General features: G+C 44.6%; 1 protein-coding gene across 3 annotated transcripts in view; it reads left to right on the forward strand.

Moving 5' to 3' along the window:
* The window catches only part of STN1 (STN1 subunit of CST complex), a 39,493-nt gene extending 23,247 nt beyond the window's left edge, over positions 1-16,246 (forward strand). For 2 of the 3 annotated variants that reach the window (XM_036265766.1, XM_036265767.1), the window contains 3 exons: positions 2,686-2,808; positions 7,204-7,276; positions 15,522-16,246. In XM_036265766.1, the coding sequence (XP_036121659.1) occupies positions 2,686-2,808; positions 7,204-7,276; positions 15,522-15,679 (354 nt within the window). In that variant the 3' untranslated portion in view covers positions 15,680-16,246. The remainder of the gene's footprint in view (positions 1-2,685; positions 2,809-7,203; positions 7,277-15,521) is intronic. The other variant, XM_036265768.1, reaches the window with a different exon arrangement.
* The last annotated feature ends 4,812 nt before the right edge of the window (positions 16,247-21,058 follow it).

Consider the following 21,058-nt stretch of genomic DNA (forward strand, 5'->3'; position numbering starts at 1 on the left):
AGCAGAAACTTGTGTCTGCCCAGCGCTGTATGTTTAAAAAGAAATTAATATGGTGCTTTATTTGCTTTGTCTTTGGAAATTATTTTTCCATCAATTATGAATTGTTCCCTCACATGGCTCTGCTTGGGGAGGTCAGTGTCATTCAATCGAATCCTGTTTAATTGAGCCTGGGAAACTGGGATGCTTTACAGTGATGGTGAAACCCTAGATCTTTTGGTGCTTTGTGTTGTCATACAGATGAAAGCTTCACAAAAAACCATTATGATAGTTTTCTGGTTGATAGGCAAGGGGAGAGTGGGTTTGAATGTTTTCTCCTTTCTTTCTTTTTTTTTTTTCCGTTGTGGCCCTTCTTAGCAAATCCAGAAACCTGATAAGCAGGCCTTGCAAAACCATTGTTTCTTTGACAGCTGGATAAATGTTGAGTTTGTTTGGAAATGAAGACTATATATATTTCAGAGATCCACCCAGTTCCTGACCTGCAGCGAGGAGAGGCCTGCTAAGGCTCAGCACATTCAGCCAGTCAGTTTTTTTCCTCTGAGCAGTTTCAGTTTCCTGAATCGGATGAGTCTGTCATTGCTCTTTAGAAAAAGACAAGAAGGACACAAATCCCAGGCCAGGAAGAGCTACTGGCTAGAAGAGATGATGGGAGGTTTTACCCTAGAGACTGTGTCTTCTTTATAAGCAGCAGGGAGATCTGTCCCGAGGTCGGCTGAGGCAAGTGTTTTTGGAAAGGAAGTTTCACATGTTGTTTATATTTACAGAGAGGTTTTTCTGTTGGGTCCTCCTAGTTGACAGCTGAAACTGCTGTTGAGCTCTCGGCCCAGCAACCTCGCTCCCTGCTGCTTGGTCTTACTGAAGTCTGGGAGGGGAACCAGGCTTTATATGTATGGTCTGGGGATAACCAAGAGTCTTTTTTAATGAGAGGACTAATTACGTAACATTTCTAGTTAGTTCCCAATTTAGCTCTATCTTGTGGTCGAGGATTGCTAGGTAAGGTGTTTATTCTAAATGCACCAAGATAGTTTTTCTGCTGGTGGGAGGCATCAAATATTTCTGGGCCTTATTCTCCCTTCAGAGAATGGATGTTGTTATTACCTGAAATCTTTGTCAACTTTTAGGCCTTAAGTTCTAATGACCAGGTTCTGCAGCTTGTTCTGTTAAGGAAAAACTTAGACTACAATTTAGGAGTTGGAGGCTCTCCTCTTTGGCCCGGGAAAACACAAACATTGCCAGGATCTGTTAGGTTAAAGCGATGCCTGTTTGGGAGGCCTCTTCTCGAAAGAGGAGTTTTTCTAGGGATGGAATTGTCAGCACTCAAGGCCATTTGGGGAGTTCTTTCCCTGTCACTTTGAGGAAGGGTGGTCAGCAAATCTTAAGCACATTCTTTTTTTCAGCATCTCTGGGTGCTGCCCCAGACAGCCTTCATCAGTGCCTTTCACTGGAGATGGGACTTGGCCTTCAAACACTGTTCTGGATGCTTTGCCACATTTCTTTGCTGCTCTGTTCTTTTTAATATCTTGACAAATTTCTGTCACTTTAAAAATGGATCTGTACCTTGAAGGCAGTCGTTCATCACTTTGCTGTAGGGATGAACTGAAACCCCTAATGGAGTAATCAGAAGGATACAGCCTCCATTGATTACACAAATGTTTTCTTGACCACCCTCTGGGTGCCAGGGAGAAGGTGGCCGAGATGAAATACAAAGTCCCCAACTCAAGAACCACACAGTCTAGTTAACCATGGGACACAGCTGAACACTTGGCTTCCTTGGGAATAAGAAATAGGCTGGACTGGGAACCTCTCTAGGCAAACCTATCTCTTAGAGAAAGGAAGAAACACTGAAACTGACGAGACCGCAAACTGACAGCAGCCGAGTTCCTTCCGTACAGTGGTCTTGCTTCACTCCAGGACCCTGGCCACCTTTAGCCCGCAGACCCACCTTGGACGGGTCTCTGCAGAGCTATTTGCCACCATTGTTCTCCATTTAAAATCAGGAGACTCTTTAATACTTTCTTTTTTTTTTAATCCTCATCCGAGGACATTTTTCCATTTTTTGAACAGATAGAGTAGGAGGGAGAGAGAGGAAGAGAGAGAGAGAGGGAAACATCGATGTGAAAGGGACACATTGAGTGGCTGCCACCCGCACGACCAACCAGAGCCGGGGACAAACTGCAACCGAGGTACATGCCCTTAGCGGGAACCGAACCCGAGTCTCTCCGGACCGCAGGGACGCTCTAACCGCTGAGCCAAACCGGCCAGGGCTCTTTAATACTTTCCATGTGCTGGAATCCCCAACTTATTTCAGTGTGTGTAAAATTCTTTGAAGTCCTTAGGAAGAGATTGTATATAGCCATGATTTTAATGAGAAAAAAAAAACCAAGAACTAATAAGTATACAGTGTTTTAGTTATGTATTAAAAAATAAAGATTGTCATTTTGAGTTTTCCATTTTACATCATTGAATTAAACAAAAAAAGAGTCATAAGTCAGGTTGTCAGGCATGACCCTGCCACAGCAAACGTCCCAGTCCTTAAACACCATCCTGCTAGGCAGGTGCATACCTGGATCTTTTTGACTCAGCAGATGAAAAGCATGTTGGGTGAATTCATAAACCAGTTGGTCTAGGGAGTTGCTCTCAGGTGCTGTAAGATGGGACTTACTTTCTTCCTTTTTCTTCTTCCCACAGGCAGATTTCAAGAACGACAGTACTTCCAAGGCAATCCATAGCATATTTAAGAATGCTATAAAACTCCTGCAGGAAAAAGGGTTCATCTACCAGAAAGATGGTGGTTATGATAACCTCTTCTATGTAAGAGACTTGCAACTTAATGTTTTTCCTTTTTGCTTCAATTATAAATATATTTATTGCTTAAGAATACCTATTTATACCCTGGCCGGTTTGGCTCAGCGGTTAGAGCGTCAGCCTATGGTCCAGAGAGACCCAAGTTTGGTTCCCGCTAAGGGCGCGTACCTTGGTTGCAGTTTGTCCCCGGCCCTGGTTGGTCATGCGGGTGGCAGCCACTCGATGTGTCCCTTTCACATTGATGTTTCTCTCCACCCCCCCTCCCCCCACTCAATCAGATCAAAAAATGGAAAAATTGTCCTCGGGTAAGGATTAAAAAAAAAAAAGAATACCTATTTACTGTTTTATTTATTTTAAAACATTTTTTTTTAATTGATTTGAGAGAGAGAGAGAGATAGAAACATCAATGAGAGAGAACATCGACTGGCCGCCTCCTGCATGTCCCCCACTGGGGATTTAGCCCACAACCTGGGCATGTGCCCTGACTGGGAATCAAACTAGCAACCTCTTGGTGCATGGGTCAATGCTCAACCACTGAACCACACCAGCCGGGCCCTATTTACTATTTTTAAAAATCAATCATTAAAGAGGTACATAAACTAAGGAACCCTTAGGTACCACTTTTAACAGTATATCCTAGACATTTATGCATTTACAAATAACACACGTATAAATACATGTTCCTTTGGCTTTTTTGTTTTAAAAAAAAAAATGTGATCATTCTCTAAGTCAGGATTTCTCAGCCTCAGCATTATTTAAGCTGGATGATTCTTTGTCTTGGGGGGCTTTTCCCATGCATTGTAGGAAGTTTGGCAGCATTCCTGGCTTCCACCCAATAGATGCCATTAGTAGCCCCTCTTACCCCATTATGGCAACCAAAAATGCCCCAGACACCGCCATGTGTCCCCTGAGACAGTTAAGAACCACTGTTCTAAATAATGATCAGCAACTTTTTTGACACCAAAATAGCACATCACAGCATCTTTCCATGTTAGTACTTATAAATCTACCTCATTCTTTTTGACATCTGCATGATATTCCATGTTATAGGAACTTGCCATAAATGTTTTAACTCCTCTCTGAGGGACATTCATGGTGTCTCCAGCTTTTGCTCTCACAAATAGTGCTGCTGTAACTATTTTTGCACAACTATTTTTTTGAACTTATATAAGTATTTCTGTAAGGTTGACTCTTAAAAGGGGAATTGCTGGAGCAAAGGCATGTACCTCTAAGCTTTTGGTCAACACGGTCTGGTTAGCTACCCAAAAGCTTGTACCAGTTGACATTCTCACTAGAGGTACAAGTGTTTGCTTGTCTCATATTTTCAGGGTTAAAAGTTTACCTCTCACTACCTACCTTGAATATTGGAAGAGGCAGGCTGAACTGTGCCTCCTCATGACCATTGATATCAGTAGCATAGATGTGGCTTCAGCTACAAGTGATTTTCCTGGAGACAGATCGAAACTCTGAGGTGTCCCAGAAGTCTCACTATTTACAGTTATGATTCCCCAGGGGAAGCTTTCTTTAATAGGACATTTTCTTTATATTGATTTACTCTCTAAAATGATTCCCCATTTTAGAGATTTTTAAAAATTAAGAGATGTTTTTCCCTGGCCAGTTTGGCTCAGAATTTGGAGCGTCAGCCTGCAGACCAAAGGTTCTCTGGTTCTGTTCCCAGTCAAGGGCACGTACCTGGGTTGCAGGTTCGATCCCCGGCCCCAGTTAGGGTTGTGCAGGAGGCAACCAATTGATGTGTCTCTCTCACATAGATGTTTCTCTCTCTCCCTCCCTTCCACTCTATCTAAAAACCAATGTAAAAATATCCTCGGGTGAGGATTAACAAAAAATAATAATAATAATTAAGAGATGTTTTAAATACAATTTGAATAGCTTTTGAAAAGGGTATTCCAATCTGTATAAAGGTGAGTGCAGTCCACTCCCTCCTGAGATGGGAAGGCCTGGTGGGAGTTGGTTGCCTCTTGTGGGGTTGCAGAAGCTCATGGCAGGCAGCTCACCTTAATAACCCCCCATCTGCACCTATCCACCCGCAGTCACGTTGTCCCTGGGAGACTGGGGTTGGCCAGCTGAGTCTATAGAAAGCAGCTCTTTCAGAAAAGCCCAGGAACAAGCAGTCCACGGCTAAGGCGTGGCAGGGCTAGGGCACTTCCTCCTATGAATCAGTATGAGCTGGAATGGGGTGACCGAGCAATAATCGTTCCCTTTTCTTCAGTAGAACCATCCCCCTTGCCTGACCACTCCTCCCCTTTCAACTTCACCACCTGGCCTTGCAGATTTGTTTTCCTGAGGACCTGGCCTCAGTGTAGTAGTTATCCCAGGAATGTAGATACTTCTGTTTGTATAGTGCTCTCCAGCTCCCAGCGGCTCCCACCCACTTCACCTCGTTTAGTCTTTACAGTACCTTGTGAAAGGCAGGTATTATCAGTGACCCAGTCCTTTTTTTGTTTGATAATCCCCATCGTAGGATATTTTTTCCACTGATTTTTAGAGAGCGGAAGGGAGGGAAAGAGAGACATTGGTTGGTTGCCACCTGTCCAGGGCCAGGGATTGAACCTGCAACCTAGGCACATGCCCTTGACCAGGGTTCCCTGTCCCCATTCTTAGATAGGTCACTCTATAAGTCCCATCAAACAGGCACTCCTGCGGGCCTGTGTGGCTCGGTGGATTGAGCATCGTTCCATGGACTGAGAGTTCCGGGTTCAAGTCCCAGTTCGGCACATGCCCAGGTTGCGGGCTCCATCCCCAGTAGAGGGCGTACAGGAGGCAGCCGATTGGTGTTTCTCTCTCACATCGATGTTTCTATCTCTCTCTCTCTCTCATTTTATCTCTCTCTTAAAAAATCAATAAAAACACATTAAAATGTAAAACACACACACACACAAAACAAGCACTACTGATATACAGGGTGGGATAAAAGTAGGTTTATAGTTGTGAGTTCGTCAAACAGAGTTTATTCTTATGTTAATTATTAATTATTGTATTATTTTCCATAGGAGCAACTGTAGACCTACTTTGCTCCATCCTGTACATGTTTGTATGCTTTTTTTTGTTCTTTCTTTTTTTCCTTCCTTCCTTCCTCTTTTTCTCTATTAAAAAATTTTTTTTGTTTATTGATTTTAGAGAGAGAGGAAGGGAGAGGGAGAGAGAGATAGAAACATCGATGAGAGAGACCATCAATTGGCTGCCTCCTGCATGCCCCACAATGGGGACTGTACCCACAACCTGGGCATGTGCCCTGACCAGGAATCAAACCAGCGACCTCTTGGTGCATGGGTTGACACTCAACCACTGAGCCACACTGGCTGGACTCGTTCTGTTTTTTGTTTTGTTATTAGATTTATTACTGAACATAAAGGGGGGCTCATTTGGTTGCTAGTTTCCTCTTATCTGAGCTGGTTGAGAAAGGAACTAGGATAGGTTTGCCTTTGAAGACAGAAAGGGTCTCAAGGGATAGGCTAGATTTATTCTCTTGCTAGCTCCTTACAGTTTTATTTCTTTTGTTTTTCCTTCTGGTTGGGAGGAGGAATAAAGCTAATGAAACATGAGGCAGGTGTTAGAGCCCAGAAGAAACAGTACTGGGGTTGAGTTCAGAGACTTTGGTCACTTGTGCCTCCCTCAAAAACATAACAAATAAGAAACATTTTATGAATGTGTTATAAATATTTAAGAAGAAAGTTGCTCCATAAAAGTATTCCAATTTCACCCTGGCTGATGTGGCTCAGTTGGTTGAGGATCATCCCATGTACCACAAGGTCACTGGTTCGACTCTCTGTCAGGGCACAAGTCCAGGTTGCAGGCTGGATCCCCAGTAGGGAGCATGCAGGAGGCGGCCAATTGATGTTTCTTCCTCTCAAAAAAAATATTTTTAGCCCTGACCAGTTTGGCTCAGCGGTTGGAGTGTCGGCCTGCGGTACAGAGAGACCCGGGTTCGGTTCCCGCTAAGGGCACGTGCCTCGGTTGCAGTTTGTCCCCAGCCCTGGTTGGTCATGCGGGTGGCAGCCACTCGATGTGTCCCTTCACATCGATGTTTCTCTCTCTCTCCCTCCCGCTCTATCTGAACAAAAAATGGAAAAATGTCCTCAGGTGAGGATAAAAAAGTATATATATATTTTTTTAAAAAAGTATTCCAATTTATCTTTACATCATGGCCCCAGTACACCCCCCAAGGAGTGTACCTCTGGGTCAGCTACAGAGCAGTGAGCTGCTGAGGGACAGAACTGGTTTGACAATAAGCCAAGTACTGAAAACCATGGTGTTGGTGTAGGGATGATGACTGTTATGAAATCTTTGGGAACTATCTTAAATACTAATTTGAGAGTCTCTATGACACAACCTCTGTGTTACTTAGGAACACTTTCCCTCCAAACTGTTTTTCCTATTTAGGTAACCAGAGAAGACAAAGAACTGCACAGAAGGATCCACCGTATCATTCAAGAAGATTGCCAGAAACCAAATCGTAAGTGGTGTAATGTACATGTGTCCTGACGCACCGAGGGGAATGTGTCCTCCCAGAGAGCACGGGGTGGAGAGCCAGGAGGCTGGGGCTCTCCCCAGCCCAGGAACAGCGTGGAAGTATGGCTGACCGAGATCCCTGCCTCTCAGAGCCTCCGGTCCCTCTCTAGAGTGAGTGTTAGGCTGGCACAGTCGTCCTGACCTTGCTGCACATAAAATTCAACCTTGGCGCTTTTTTGAACATATGTGGCTCAGATCTCTCTCCTGGGGATTCTGATTCACGAGGGGATGGGGTAGGGCATGCAGGTGAGCTCCCTAGGTGATCCTGATACAGAGGGGCAAGCCACTGGGCTAGGGCTTTTTGATGTCCTTCTGGTTCTCATGTTCTCCTTGGTTTGTGTTATTTCTTGTTCTACACGTACCCCTTGTCTGTGAACCCAAACCTGAGATTTTCCTCTCTTCTGACATCAAGCCCTTCCGTGTTGGGAGGAATGGTTCTAGACAGTACAGTTTATAAACAGTGTAATTCAGTCATCCTGAAATGTAATAATTTACAAAAGAAATCGTTTAGAAAATAGTTGTTTTTAGTGGAGTTAGGTCAGCCCCTAGTGGTTAGAAACTCAAACTGTAGATAATCTGACAACAGACATTACCATTTTCATACTAGTTAGAAAGAGAAAAAAAACATTAGTCCTATCTTTAAACCCTATGTAAACCGATTAGTCTTAAAGGTGACTTTTTAAAGTCTATCTTTTGCAAATATCTGCTAATAACAAATGTTGGCATATGTCAACAATGACGCTAGAAGAAACGTGAAAAGGCTTGTTAATGACCACAGGTCTCTTCCTGCTTCCTTTTCTACATAGAACTCTGCCTCCAGTCCTTTCAGCCCATACATCCCTGGGCATGGACCTCGTCCAGGCTGAGTCACTGAGTGGAGCCGGACCAGGTCTCCAGCCCTGGTGTCTGATATCTAGCCCTATTTAGCCTTTAAGAACCGATGAGATCAGAGCCCAGAGTGGCATGGTGACAGAACTTAAAATAAACTTAAGGCAACCGAAAGAACAAGTATCCTTTAGTTGGAGGGAGAGGGGGAGGGACGACGACACCATCTATTCACAATTTAAGGAGCTTTTAAGAGCAGTGAAATGTGGGATTTCTCAACCAAGTCTTGAGGGGCTGCTCACCATGTAAACATTCCTTCATTCATCCTATTCCAGGCCACCGGGCCAGGTTCTCATTTTGATCTGCATTAGGAACAGGATGGATTACAATAATCCTAGGGTCTGCTAAAGCAAATGAAAGGAATTTATACTTTATTTCTTAGGAGAACCAAATAGCCATGGTACCCTGAGGGTCTGTAAAGTGGCAGGTTTTATATCCAATCTAATCCACAGGCCAGCTCCTGCTTTGGTGAGTGTGTGTGTCAAGGTGGACAGTCTCTGTCACTCAGTCTCGAAGTGGGAGCCTCTAAAAGCTATAAACCAGTTCCCTGGAACTAGTATACTCCCAGGAGCTGAATTCTGGAGCTTGAATATGAATGCCAATGAAAAACACCTTGTAGGGACTGTCTGGGAGTCTACTGTGACCACTCATTTTCACAGGAAATATCTATAACATTAAAAACATTATTCTGAATAATAATGTATGCACATGATAAAAAGTCAGCGCAAAAAATACACACACAGAAAGGTCAGACTTCCTCCCAGCACTGAGACCCAAGCTCTGTGTTCCCCTTTCCAAACGCAGTAGTTGTTATTAGTTTCCTGCATATCTTTCTAGGAATGTTATATGTACTTATAAACATTTTTATATATTTTATCCTTTAAAAGCATAAGTAGCACTGGCCAGTTTGGCTCAGCAATTAGAGTGTCAGCCCAAGAACCAAAGAGTTGCGGGTTTGATTCCTGTCAAGGGCACATACCTTGGTTGTGGTTCAGTCCCTGCCCCTGGTCGGGGTTGTGTGGGAGGCAACTAATTGAAGTGTCTCTCTCTCACATCGACACCCTCCCCCCCCTACTTTAAATGGAAAAATGTCCTTGGGTGAGGATTTTATAAAAAGAGAGAACCTGGCCACAGAGACAGCCTACAACAATAAAAAGTAGTAACAAAAACAGCAAACCCCGGGGAAGGAGAATCTGATCTCCAAAGTTACCACATTATTAGATTCAAATGTCCTGTTTTCAACTAAAAAAATCACAAGGCATACAAAAACCCATTCAAAATGGAAAAATATATATATCAACAGAAAATGTCCCTGAAATAAACTTAATGGCAGATATACTAGACAAAAATTTTATGTATTTATTTTTTATCCTCACCCGAGGACATTTTTGCATTTATCTTCAGATAGAGCAGGAGGGAGAGAGGGAGGAAGTAAGAGAGAGAAACATTGATGTGAGAGAGGCACACCAAGTGGTCACCACCCACACGACCCCAACCGGGGCTGGGGACAAACTGCAACTGAGGTACATGCCCTTAGCGGGAACTGAACCCAGGACTCTCTGGTCTGTGGGCCGACGCTCCAACTGCTAAGCCAAACCGGCCATGGCTGTACTAGACAAAAATTTTAAATAACTGTCTTAAAGATGCTTGGAAAACTCAAGGAAGATGTGGATAAAGTCAAGAAAGTGATGGATGAACAAAGTGGAAATATCATAAAAAGATAGAGTACCTAAAAGGAAACCAAAAATAAAAATTTGGACCTGAAAAGTACAATAACTAAAATAAAGAATTTACAAGAGTGATTAAAAGGCAGATTTGGACAGGCAGAAGAAAGAATTAGCAAACTTGCAGTTGAAGAGATGTGAACAGAGCCTAAAGGATCAATGGGACACCATGAAGTAGACCAACATATACATTGTGTAAGTCCCACATGGTGAAGAGAGAAATGGGCAGAGAGAGTATTTGAAGAAATAATGATTGAAAACTTCCCTACTTTTTTTTTTTAATCCTTACCCGAGGACATTTTTTTCATTTATCTTTAGATAGAAGTGGAGGGAGGGGGAGAGAGAAAGAGAAATATCAATGCGAGAGACACATCAACTGGTTGCCTCCTGCATGACCCCAACCAGGGCCGGGGACCAAGCTGCAACCAAGGTACGTGCCCTTGACCAGAACTGGACCCATGACTCTTTGGTCTATGGGCCAACACTCTAATCTCTGAGCCAAATCAGCCACGGTGAAGACTTCTCTAATTTGATGAAAGACTTGAATATAAATATCCAAGAACTTCAGTGAACTCCAAATAAGATTAATTCAAGGAGACCACACCAAGACCATTATAATCAAACTTCTGAAAGACAAAGAGAGAATCTTGAAAACAGCAAGAGAGAAGCAACTTGTCACATACAAGGGATCATCAATAATATTAGCAGCAGAGCCCTGGCCGATTTGGCTCAGTGGTTAGGGTGTTGGCCTGCGGTCCAGAGAGACCCAGGTTCAGTTCCCACTAAGGGCACATACCTCGGTTGCAGTTTGTCCCCGGCCCTGGTTGGGTCGTGTGGGTGGCAACCATTCGATGTGTCCCTTTCATGTCAATGTTTCTCTCTCCCCGCCCCCGCCACTCTATTTGAACAAAAAATGGAAAAATGTCCTCGGGTGAGGATAAAAAACCAAAACAAAAAAATAAAATAAAATAAAACAAAGACATGACACAACTATATATTATCTACAAGAGACTCACTGTAGACCCAAAGACACAAATAGATCTAAAGTGAAAGGATGGAAAAAGATATTCAATGCAAATAGGAATCAAAAGAGAGCAGGGGTTTGCCCTGGCCAGTTTGGCTCAGCAGTTGGAGCATCGTCCTACAGAATAAACAGTCGCAGGTTCAATTACAGTCAAGGGCACTTACCTCAGTTGCGGTTCAGTCCCCGGTCCTGGTTGGGGTTGTGCGGGAGGCAACCAATAGATGTGTGTCTCTCTCACATCGACACCCCCCCGCCCCCATTTTAAATGGAAAAATGTCCTTGGGTGAGGATTTTATAAAAAGAAAGAATCTGGTCCATTTGGCTCAGTGGTTGAGCATCGACCCATGCACCAGGAGGTCTCCAGTTTGATTCTTGGTCAGGGCACATGCCCAGGTTGTGGCCTGATCCCCAGTGGGGAGCATGCAGGAGGCAGCCAATTAATGTTCTCTCTCATTGATATTCCTATCTCTCTCTCCCTTTCTCTTTCTCTAAAATCAATAAAGAAAAAAAATTTTTTAAAGAGAGAGCAGGGGTGACTATACTAGTATCAGATAAAATAGACTTTGAGTCATAAAAGATTACAAGAAACAATATTGTGTGATCGTGAAAGATTCACTACACTAAGAAGATACAGGAATTACAAACATTTATATACCTAATGATAGACCATCAAAATACTGTACATGAAGCAAAGACTGACAGAATTGAAGGGAGAAATAGACAATTCTACAATAGTTGGAGATTTTGGTACCCCACTCTCTGTAATGGATAGAACAACCAGACAGAAGATAAGGAAGGGAATAGACAAATTTTCACAATAAATCAACATGATCTAGCAGACGTATACAAGACACTTTTCAAGTGTACATGGGACATTTTCCAGGATAGACCATATGTTAGGCCACTAATTAAGTCTCAGTAGATTTGAGAAGATAGATATACAAAGTATCTTTTCTGACCACAACAGACTAAAGTTAGTAGTCCGTGACAGAAGTAAAACTGGAAAATTCACACAAATTAGTGGAAATTAAATAATACTACTTTTTTTTAATTTTCACCTGAGGATATTCTTCCATTGATTTTTAGATAGAGTGAAAGGAAGGGAGGGAAGGGAAGAGAGAGAGAGAAACATCGATGTGAGAAAGACACGTCGATTGGTTGTCTCTCGCATGACCCTGATTGGGGCCAGGGACTGAACCTGCAACCCAGGTACATACCCTTGACTGGGAATCGAACCCTCAACCCTTCGGTCCTCGGGCTGACACTCTAACCACTGAGCCAAACCAGCCAGGGCTAAATAACACTTTTTTTTCCCCCTTTATTGATTTTAGAGAGAGGAAGGGAAAGGGGGAGAGAGATAGAAACATCAATGAGAGAGAACATCAGTTGACTGCCTCCTGCATGCCCCCTACTGGGGATTGGGCCCACAACCTGGGCATGTGCCCTGACTGGGAATCGAACCAGTGACCAACCACTGAACCACACCAGCCAGGCTTAAATAACACTCTTAAACAGACAATAGATCAAAGAGTCAATCACAAGGGAAATTAGAAAATACTTAGAGATTGTTGAAAACAGAAACACAACATACCAAATTTGTGGGACACTGCGGACGTGGTGCTAAGGGGACCTTACAGCCATAAACATTAAAAAACAAGAGAGATCTTAACCTAACTTTACACTTTAAGGAACTAGACAAAGAAGAACAAACAAAATCCATAACTATCAGAAGGAAGGAAATAATGATTAGAGCAAAAATAAATGAAATCGAAAATAGGAAAACAATGGAGAAAATCTTTGACACCAAAAGTTGGTTTTCTGAAAAGATCGACAGAATTGCCAAACCTTTAGCTAGTTGGACTAAGAAATAGAAAGAGAAGACTCAAATTACTAAAATCAGAAATGAAAATGAGGACATTGGTACTGATTCTACAGAAATAAAAAGAACTATAAAAGAATATTGTGAACAAATGTATGTCAGATGAAATGGACAAATTCCTAGAAACACAAAACCTACCAAAACTAAATCACACGGAAGTAGAAAATCTGAGTAGACCTATACCTAGTAAGGAGCTTGAATTGGTAAATAAAAATCTCCCAACCAAGGAAAGTCCTGAACGTAATGGCTTCACTGGTGAATTTTACCAAACATTTAAAGAAGAACTAACACCACCCTTTGTGTAACCGGAAGGTTACTCTGTGTCTGCTTTATCAGACAACTCATCGACAGCAGAATGGCCTTTCTGAAGAAATAGTTTAAGGCCTTTGGGACAAGCTGATGCTTCTTTAGAGCAGGGACTAGGTCATGAGCATCTTAGGTTCTGGCTACAATGATAGTATCATAGTCATTCCCCACGTGAAAAGCACCTACTGTGGGTCTCCTTTCAATCACATGACCACTGGTGAGGTAGGTGATTTTGTTCCCATTTTACAGATGAGGAAACTGACTGAGGAAACTGACTGAGGGATATGAACCACTTCGTCCCAGTCTTAGAGCCTAGACTTGAATTTGGATCTGTTGGACTCCAGAGTCAGCTCTCCATCATCACTCTTTTATCTGCTCCTTTTCTTGTTTATTTGTGTTTTGTTTTTTTTATCCTCACCTGAGGCTATTTTTCTATTTTTTGTACAGATAGAGTGGGAGGGAGAGAGAGGAAGGGAGAGAGAGAGAGAAACATCGACGTGAAGGAACACATTGAGTGGCTGCCACCCGCACGACCAACCAGGGCCGGGGACAAACTGCAACCGAGGTACGTGCCCTTAGCGGGAACCGAACCCGGGTCTCTCTGTACCGCAGGCCAACACTCTAACCGCTGAGCCAAACCGGCCAGGGCTGTTTTGTTTTTTGTTTGGTATGTGCCCCTAGCGGGAACCGAACCCAGGATTCTCTGGTCCGCAGGCGGATGCTCCAACCACTGAGCCAAACCGGCCAGGGCTGGCTTGCTTGTTTGTTTGTTTGTTTTTTAATCCTCACCCGAGGATATTTTTCCAATTTTTGTACAGATAGAGTGGGAGGGAGGGAGAGAGAGAAACATCGACGTGAAGGGACACATCAAGTGGCTGCCACCCGCAAGACCATCCAGGGCCGGGGACAAACTGCAACCGAAGTACGTGCCCTTAGTGGGAACCGAACCCGGGTCTCTCCGGACCGCAGGCCGACGCTCTAACCGCTGAGCCAAACTGGCCAGGGCAAGGGCTTGTTTATTTTTGACACCACACACATAGTAGGTGTTCAGGAAATCTTTATCAAATGAAGGTTGAAGAAACAGACTGGGATGTGGAGACAAGTGGAGGTGGCAAGTTTTCTAACAGCCCCAACAGGGAGGAACAATGAGCTGACAGAGCCACTAGAGGTCAGAATTTAGCAAGTCTTTGTTATCCCATTATCCCAGGCCACTGCCTGTGATAGTCTCTGACCCTTTGAGCTGGAAGAACCTCACAGGGGCCCCCACCTCCTCCCCAGCCTCCCTCTCCATTGGTGAGAAAACTGAAACTTGAAGATATTATGACTTGCCTAAAGTTACAAAGGTGCATCGACTCCCAAACCATGCTCTGCCCAACACCGTGATACCTCTTCAGACACCTTCCTAAAGCCTAAAACATTTTATAATCGGAAAACATTCAGTGACGAGGAGAAGCCAGGCCTGGTGCTGCTACGGGGCTATGACCTGAAAACCGGTTTGACTTTGCAGTTTGACTTTGACCTGGAGTTACCAACGCATTTTACATTATGACCCAGTAAGTTATGTGATTATAAAGCAATAGATAGATAAACAGGTAGGTAGATATAGATTATATATTACAAATAGTTTCACAAAATAAGATTTATCTTACCCATAATGCTGTACTTTCTGTCATTTTCTACGTTTGGTAAGAAAAATGTAGCTAATCACAACCCACTAAATTGATTTTATGATCCTCTAATGGTCAGAATTTGAGTGTGATCACTACTCTAAATCATTGATTTCAACTAGGAAAGAGGTTACTAACACTGAGCTCTTACCACGGTACACAAAATGGTCTTCGCGTGGCTAGAGGGTAAGGGGTTACTAGAACACAACTGTCACAGACGAACCTTGGAAGCCTGTGCAGAGCTAGGAGTTGCTCCTTCACTGTGGCAGTCCCGCCAATCAGGACTCGTGAGAAAGAGTGTGGAGGCTGCTGTCAGCTGGCTCCGCTGTCAGCCTCAAGTGGGGTCCCTGGGAAGCTAAGGGGTCAGCACAGAATACATGCACTTAATGGCATTGGAGAAAAAAAGATCAAGCACTGAAAATCCATGAGGTTATAGATATAAAATTATTGATTGGGAATCCTTAAAAGATGAAGGCCTGAGTCCTGAGCAGTGGGTCCATAGAGGGGTCTGAGAACAGGTTTTTTCGTTTGTTTTCGCTGATAATCTAGACCAGTGCATCTCTGACCTTAATATGCATAAGAATCATCTGGAGGTCTTATTAAGATGCAGGTTCTGATTCAGGTTCTGATTCGGGAGATATGGAGAGGAGAGAGGAAGGTCTGACAGGTGTGTCTAAGCTTAGCCAACTGCCTTTTTCCTGCAGACATGGAGAAGGGCTGCCACTTCCGGCACATCTTGGCCTGTGCCCGCCTGAGCCTCAGCCCGGGCCTGAGCGAGCCTGTGCTGCAGCAGGTGCTGGAGCTCCTGGAGGACCAAAGTGACATCGTCAGCACAATGGAGCACTATTACATAGCGTTCTGAGGACAGGCCGCAGACAGCCTGAGCGGAGCCAGGCCGAGGAGAAAGACCAAGTGCTGTTCACTCCCAGGCTCTGGTTTTAAACATCACGCAGAAGCTTATAGGTCAGGAGACAATTATCTTATAATCAACTGGGAAATATGGTCAGTTGCGGAATGGAATTTGGCATAAATTCTGTAGGCTGTATTCTTGGGGTATAAAATGACTTCTATCTCAGCCATGGTGTTGACCTCCTGACTGGACTGGGCGTCCTTTATGAAGCAGAAGGTGGCTGAATCGGTGTGGTGGATGAGGCTCGATCATGGTAAAGGGACATTACATGGTAAAGCCCACGGACTGTGGGAACTGAAGAGCATGCAGCCAGATCACACAGATGTAAAACTTTTTAAAACTCGAGACTATCAGAACATTCTTGTGGGTCTGCCTTAATGGTTAAGAACCCAGTGTAGGGAGCTAGCCCTCCCTGGATGGGTATTGCTGAACTGAGATTTCCAAGGGTCAAACACCAGTGGGGGCGGGTGTCATGAGTCCTGGGTTGAATGCTTGTACAGACCCATCCAGAGATGGCAATAAATGGATCCAAAGTATGGCTCTGTGTCCATTTTCCTTTTGAGTCGAAAGGTGTCTCAGTGCATTTCCCGGCATTGAAGACATATGGGACTAAATACATTGCCCCTTAATGCCCTGAAGTTTCTGGAGACTTTTAGGCAATTATCTGGTGGTGGTAGATGTTATTTTCAGGGTTCATTGAATGTTCAGGATGTCCTAACACTATCCAGACAGTCTCAGTATGTGCCCAGACAGGTGATGGTGTTATGCTTCTGCTCAGAATGACAAGGTAAAAGGAAAAAAATCTGAGGCATGTAGTAGACTTGTTCTGACAGCAAGATGACAAAGCCAGCCAGCAAAAATAAAGTGTGGAGAAAAGTATGGAGTTAATTACAGTCATTTCACAAAAGGCACATCTGCCCTCGTCTGCTGCGTTTGCTCTTAGTGGCTCTGCCGGAGAGACTAGGCCTGGAGAGTTGTTCTGCTCCGGGTGGAAATGGAGTGGTTTTACTTTCAGAGTTCTGCGCAGCTCCTTATGTCGGCTCAGGGCCATTACTGACATCGCTTTCTGCCATGGACTTTTCTGACATGCCCCAAACCTCTGTTCTAACTGCAATTACCCAGTGGTCTCCTGTGTCCTCCCTGTAGAATAGGAGCTACCTGGAATGACATCCCAGTGGTCTTCCTTGGGGTCTGTGGCTATTCCATATTGAATACATCTTAGATTATTGGAACTGCCAGGAAGAAGTCTTAAATCAGTCTATCTATCTATCTATCTATCTATCTATCTATCTATCTATCTATCTATCTATCTATCTATCTATCATCTTTATCCTCACCTGAGGACATTTTTGCATTTATCTTCAGATAGAGCGGGAGGAAGAGAGAGAGATAGAAAAATCGATGTAAGCCCTGGCCGGTTTGGCTCAGCGGTTAGAGCGTCGGCCTGTGGTCTAGAGAGACCCGGGTTCGGTTCCCACTAAGGGCACGTACCTTGGCTGCAGTTTGTCCCCGGCCCTGGTTGGGTCGTGCGAGTGGCGGCCACTCGATGTGTCCCTTTCACGTCGATGTTTCTCTCTCTCTCTTCCTCTCTCTCCCTCCTGCTCTATCTGAATAAAGGGTGGAAAAATGTCCTCGGGTGAGGATAAAAAAAAAAAAAAAAAAAAGAAACATCGATGTAAGAGAGACACATCGAGTGGTTGCCACCCACACGACCCCAACCAGGGCCAGGAACAAACTGCAACCAAGGTCAAACTGCAACTGAGGTACGTGCCCTTAGCGGGAACCCAACCTGGGACTCTCTGGTCCGCGGGCTGATGCTCTAACCTCTGAGCCAAACCGGCCAGGGCTTAAATCAGACCATTTAGATAGGGCATGCATACCTTGCACACAGCAGCCCCAACTCTAGGGTTTATCCCAAGGAGATGATCACACAGGTGTGAAAGGATGAAGGCACATGCCCATTGCTATATAATTTAGAATTCTATAATTGGGAAAAATACTTATAGGGAAAAAATCATCATTGTACATGTACACAATGAAATACTACGCAGCTATTAAAGTAATGGGCAGACAGATCTTATCGCCACAGAGCACTCCTCCCAACAGATTTAGCGGGAAGAAAATCAAGTTACAAATCTGTTTACATAGTATAATACTACTGATGTAAAACTACCTGTGTGTATATGTATATCTATATAGAGAGTGTTCCTCTATGTACATCTGTATAAATGTAGCACATGTATACACTTACCTACGGTTGACCACTCCCCCCTCCTAGAAGAACTTTCTGTACTTGGCTTTCAAGACACCACATTCTGGGTGCTCTCTCTCAGGCTCCTTGCTCAGTCTCTGCCTCCCTGAGGGCTCAGGGTTCAGTCCCAGACCACTGTTCTATCTAGCTCTCTCCCTTGGAGATCTCAACCAGTCTCATGGCTCCGACCCTCCATGTGCTGAGAAATTCTGCAGTTTATATCCAGTTTGAACATCTTCTGAACTCCAAACCCCTACATTCAACTTCCTGCTGACATCTCCACTTAAGTGTCTAACAGACAACGTCAACTTAGTACACCCAGTGCCAGGCCCCCAATCACCCCCTGACCCCACACACTTACTCCTGAAGTTTCCCCTAATTCAGGCAACTCCTTTTTTTACCGTTCCTCAGACCAAACCCATTGACTTCTTTCTTTCTCTCACATCCAGTCTGCCTACAAATTACCTTCTCTCTACCTTCAAAATATTTCTAGAATCTAACACTTCTCACTCCACTGCCACCACTTGGAGTATTTGCCTCCTCACTGGTCTCCCTGCCTCTGCCCTCGCCCCTCGAGTTCATTCTCAGCAGGGCAGCCAGTGATTCTGTTAAAACTGAAGTCGGAATCCATCATCTGCTCCGGCTCTTCCGCCACCTTTCGCTCTCATTCCAGAAAGGAGCCTACGGCATCACAGTGTCAATGAGGTTCTGCTCTGTCTGGCTCCTCTGCTCTTTCCCCCTCCTACTCTGCTCAGTCATGGGCCTCCCTGTTCCTCACACAGGGACACTCCTGCCTTAGGGCCTTTGTGTTGCTATTTCCTTGGCCTAGAATGTTCCTCATACAGGTAACCATGTGCTGAGCTTCCCCTCCCCTCCTTGAGGTCTTTTCCTTGAGTGTCACCTCCTCGGTGAAGCCTGCCCTGATCTCTCTTTTGCTAATTGCAACCAACTCCTCCTCCTTCCTCTCTAGAATTTCTCAGTACTTACCACGGTACTTGTCACCCCGTAACACACCCCATATGCTTCTTACTTGCCTTGTTTATCTGTTTCCCCAGCAGAAGGGATGTTCCATGAGGGCAAGACTGTTTTATTTCCTGCTGTGCCCTCAGCATCTTTCAGTGCCTGGCACACCTTTCAAGTACTACCACCTGTGTGTGTGTGTGTGTGTGTGTGTGTGTGTGTGGTTGCCCTGCACCAGCTAATACATTCCGGTCTTTCCTGTGCGGCTTTCTCCAAGGTCTTGGAAGACTGTTCAGGCTGGAAGTGCTCAGAATGAACACCCACTGGGCGCAGCCTCAACCAATGTGGCACTGAGGTTTAAGTACTCCAGTTCCCTTGTCTTTCAAATGACCCATCTCCATCTTGGAGGCGTGTGTTCCACACCACTTCCCAGAGTTTCTCTTTGGGAGTGAGCTCCACCCACCACACCTCCAGCTAACGATAGCCTCAAGGGGCCACTCACCCTCCCCGACTTCCCCACTCCCCCTTACTGTTTGCCACATCTCCCAGATGAATTGCTTCCTTCCCAGGTCTTGTCTCAGGTCAGCTTCTGGGTGAACACAGATCAACACCATGCTCACAAATATATTTGAGAAAGGCTGTATGAATAATTCTACACAAACAAAGAGAAATGCTCACCAAAATGATGCACTTGTTGTCTCAGAAAGGTGAGATGTCAGATGCTTTTATTTTATTTTTTGGTGGTACGTGCCCCTAGTGGGAACCAAACCCAGGACTCTCTGGTCCGCAGGCCGACGCTCAACTGCTGAGCCAAACTGGCCAGATGCTTTTAAACTATATGTCTAGCCCAGCCAGTGTGGCTCAGTGGTTGAGTGTCGACCCAAGGGGTCGCCAGTTAAATTCCTGGTCAGGGCACATGCCTAGTTTGTGGGCCGATCCCCAGTGGGGGCATGCAGGAGGCAGCCAATTGATGTTCTCTCTCATCGATGTTTCTATCTCTCCCTCTCTCTCTAAAATCAATAAAGAAAGAAAAATATTAAACCACATATCTATACTTTGATATGTTTACAATGGGCAAGAGTCACAAAAATAGTAGAGCTATTTCTCACTCCCCACTCCGCACTCACATCACCTGAGTCACGAGTGAACTAAGAATAAGATGGACCTTATGACCCACAGCAGCACAATAACTGAGAAGCTGAGGGGAACTCTCGGAAAAGTCTCTGGGGCTAACTACACCTGGGTCACTGCTCACGCACCCAAGAGCTACCAGAGAGTTCCCCTGAGGAAGGGGAGCTGAGCATTCCAGCTCTCTCGGTGTGCCTCGGGAGGTGTGAACGCCGACGGGGTTTATGTAAGTGAGAAGACAACAACACTGCTGTCTGGCCCAGGGTTTGTTTGAAGATCCACGATGATCCCCATGTGGGAAGCTACCAGTGCTCCTCATCCCTATGAGACACTTCTTTCTAATTACTTTCCCTCTGATAGTGTGCCAGGACTGGCTGAGAGAAGCCAAGTGGGAAGAAGTCTATCCAGTGATGAGGAACCCAAGATTTGGTGCCAGGGATCGAAACCAAGCAAACTTGTAATTTTCCGTTGGAGAAAACAACCACACTTTCTTATTAGTGTCGTTTCTTCTCTACAAGTGGCCTCTACAGCAGCTGCCCCAAAGAAGCAGCTTGTTTCCATATTAAATTTATGTGAAGCATACGGGCAAACTCCAAGACCATGATGGGGCTTGCTGGAGGAGCAGCAGCCGGCGCTGGCAGAGAAGCTGGGCCGTTGAGAAGGGAAGTAGCACCGGTGGATGAAGAACCTCGCAACCATGTTTATTGGCGTGATAGGCTGCTGGTGGCGGCGCTCCGTGGGAGCCCAGCTCCCACATAAGTGAGTTATGTAATCCAGAATTTATTTTTTAGATGGAGCCTATTTTTTATTGAATTTATAATAGGTAAACCCAAACAGGTAAGTCACAGCACAGCCCAAGGTGCTACGTTCTCAAGAATTCGAAGTCAAATCCCACATTCCTGAAGAGACTCAAATCCCTCCCTGGATGTCAAACTAAAATGATAGGTTTTCAGTTTGGAACATGAAGAGAGGATTTGTGAAGACCACATAAG

This window comes from Molossus molossus, unplaced genomic scaffold, assembly GCF_014108415.1.
Source record: "Molossus molossus isolate mMolMol1 unplaced genomic scaffold, mMolMol1.p scaffold_m16_p_17, whole genome shotgun sequence".
Taxonomy (NCBI): domain Eukaryota; kingdom Metazoa; phylum Chordata; class Mammalia; order Chiroptera; family Molossidae; genus Molossus; species Molossus molossus.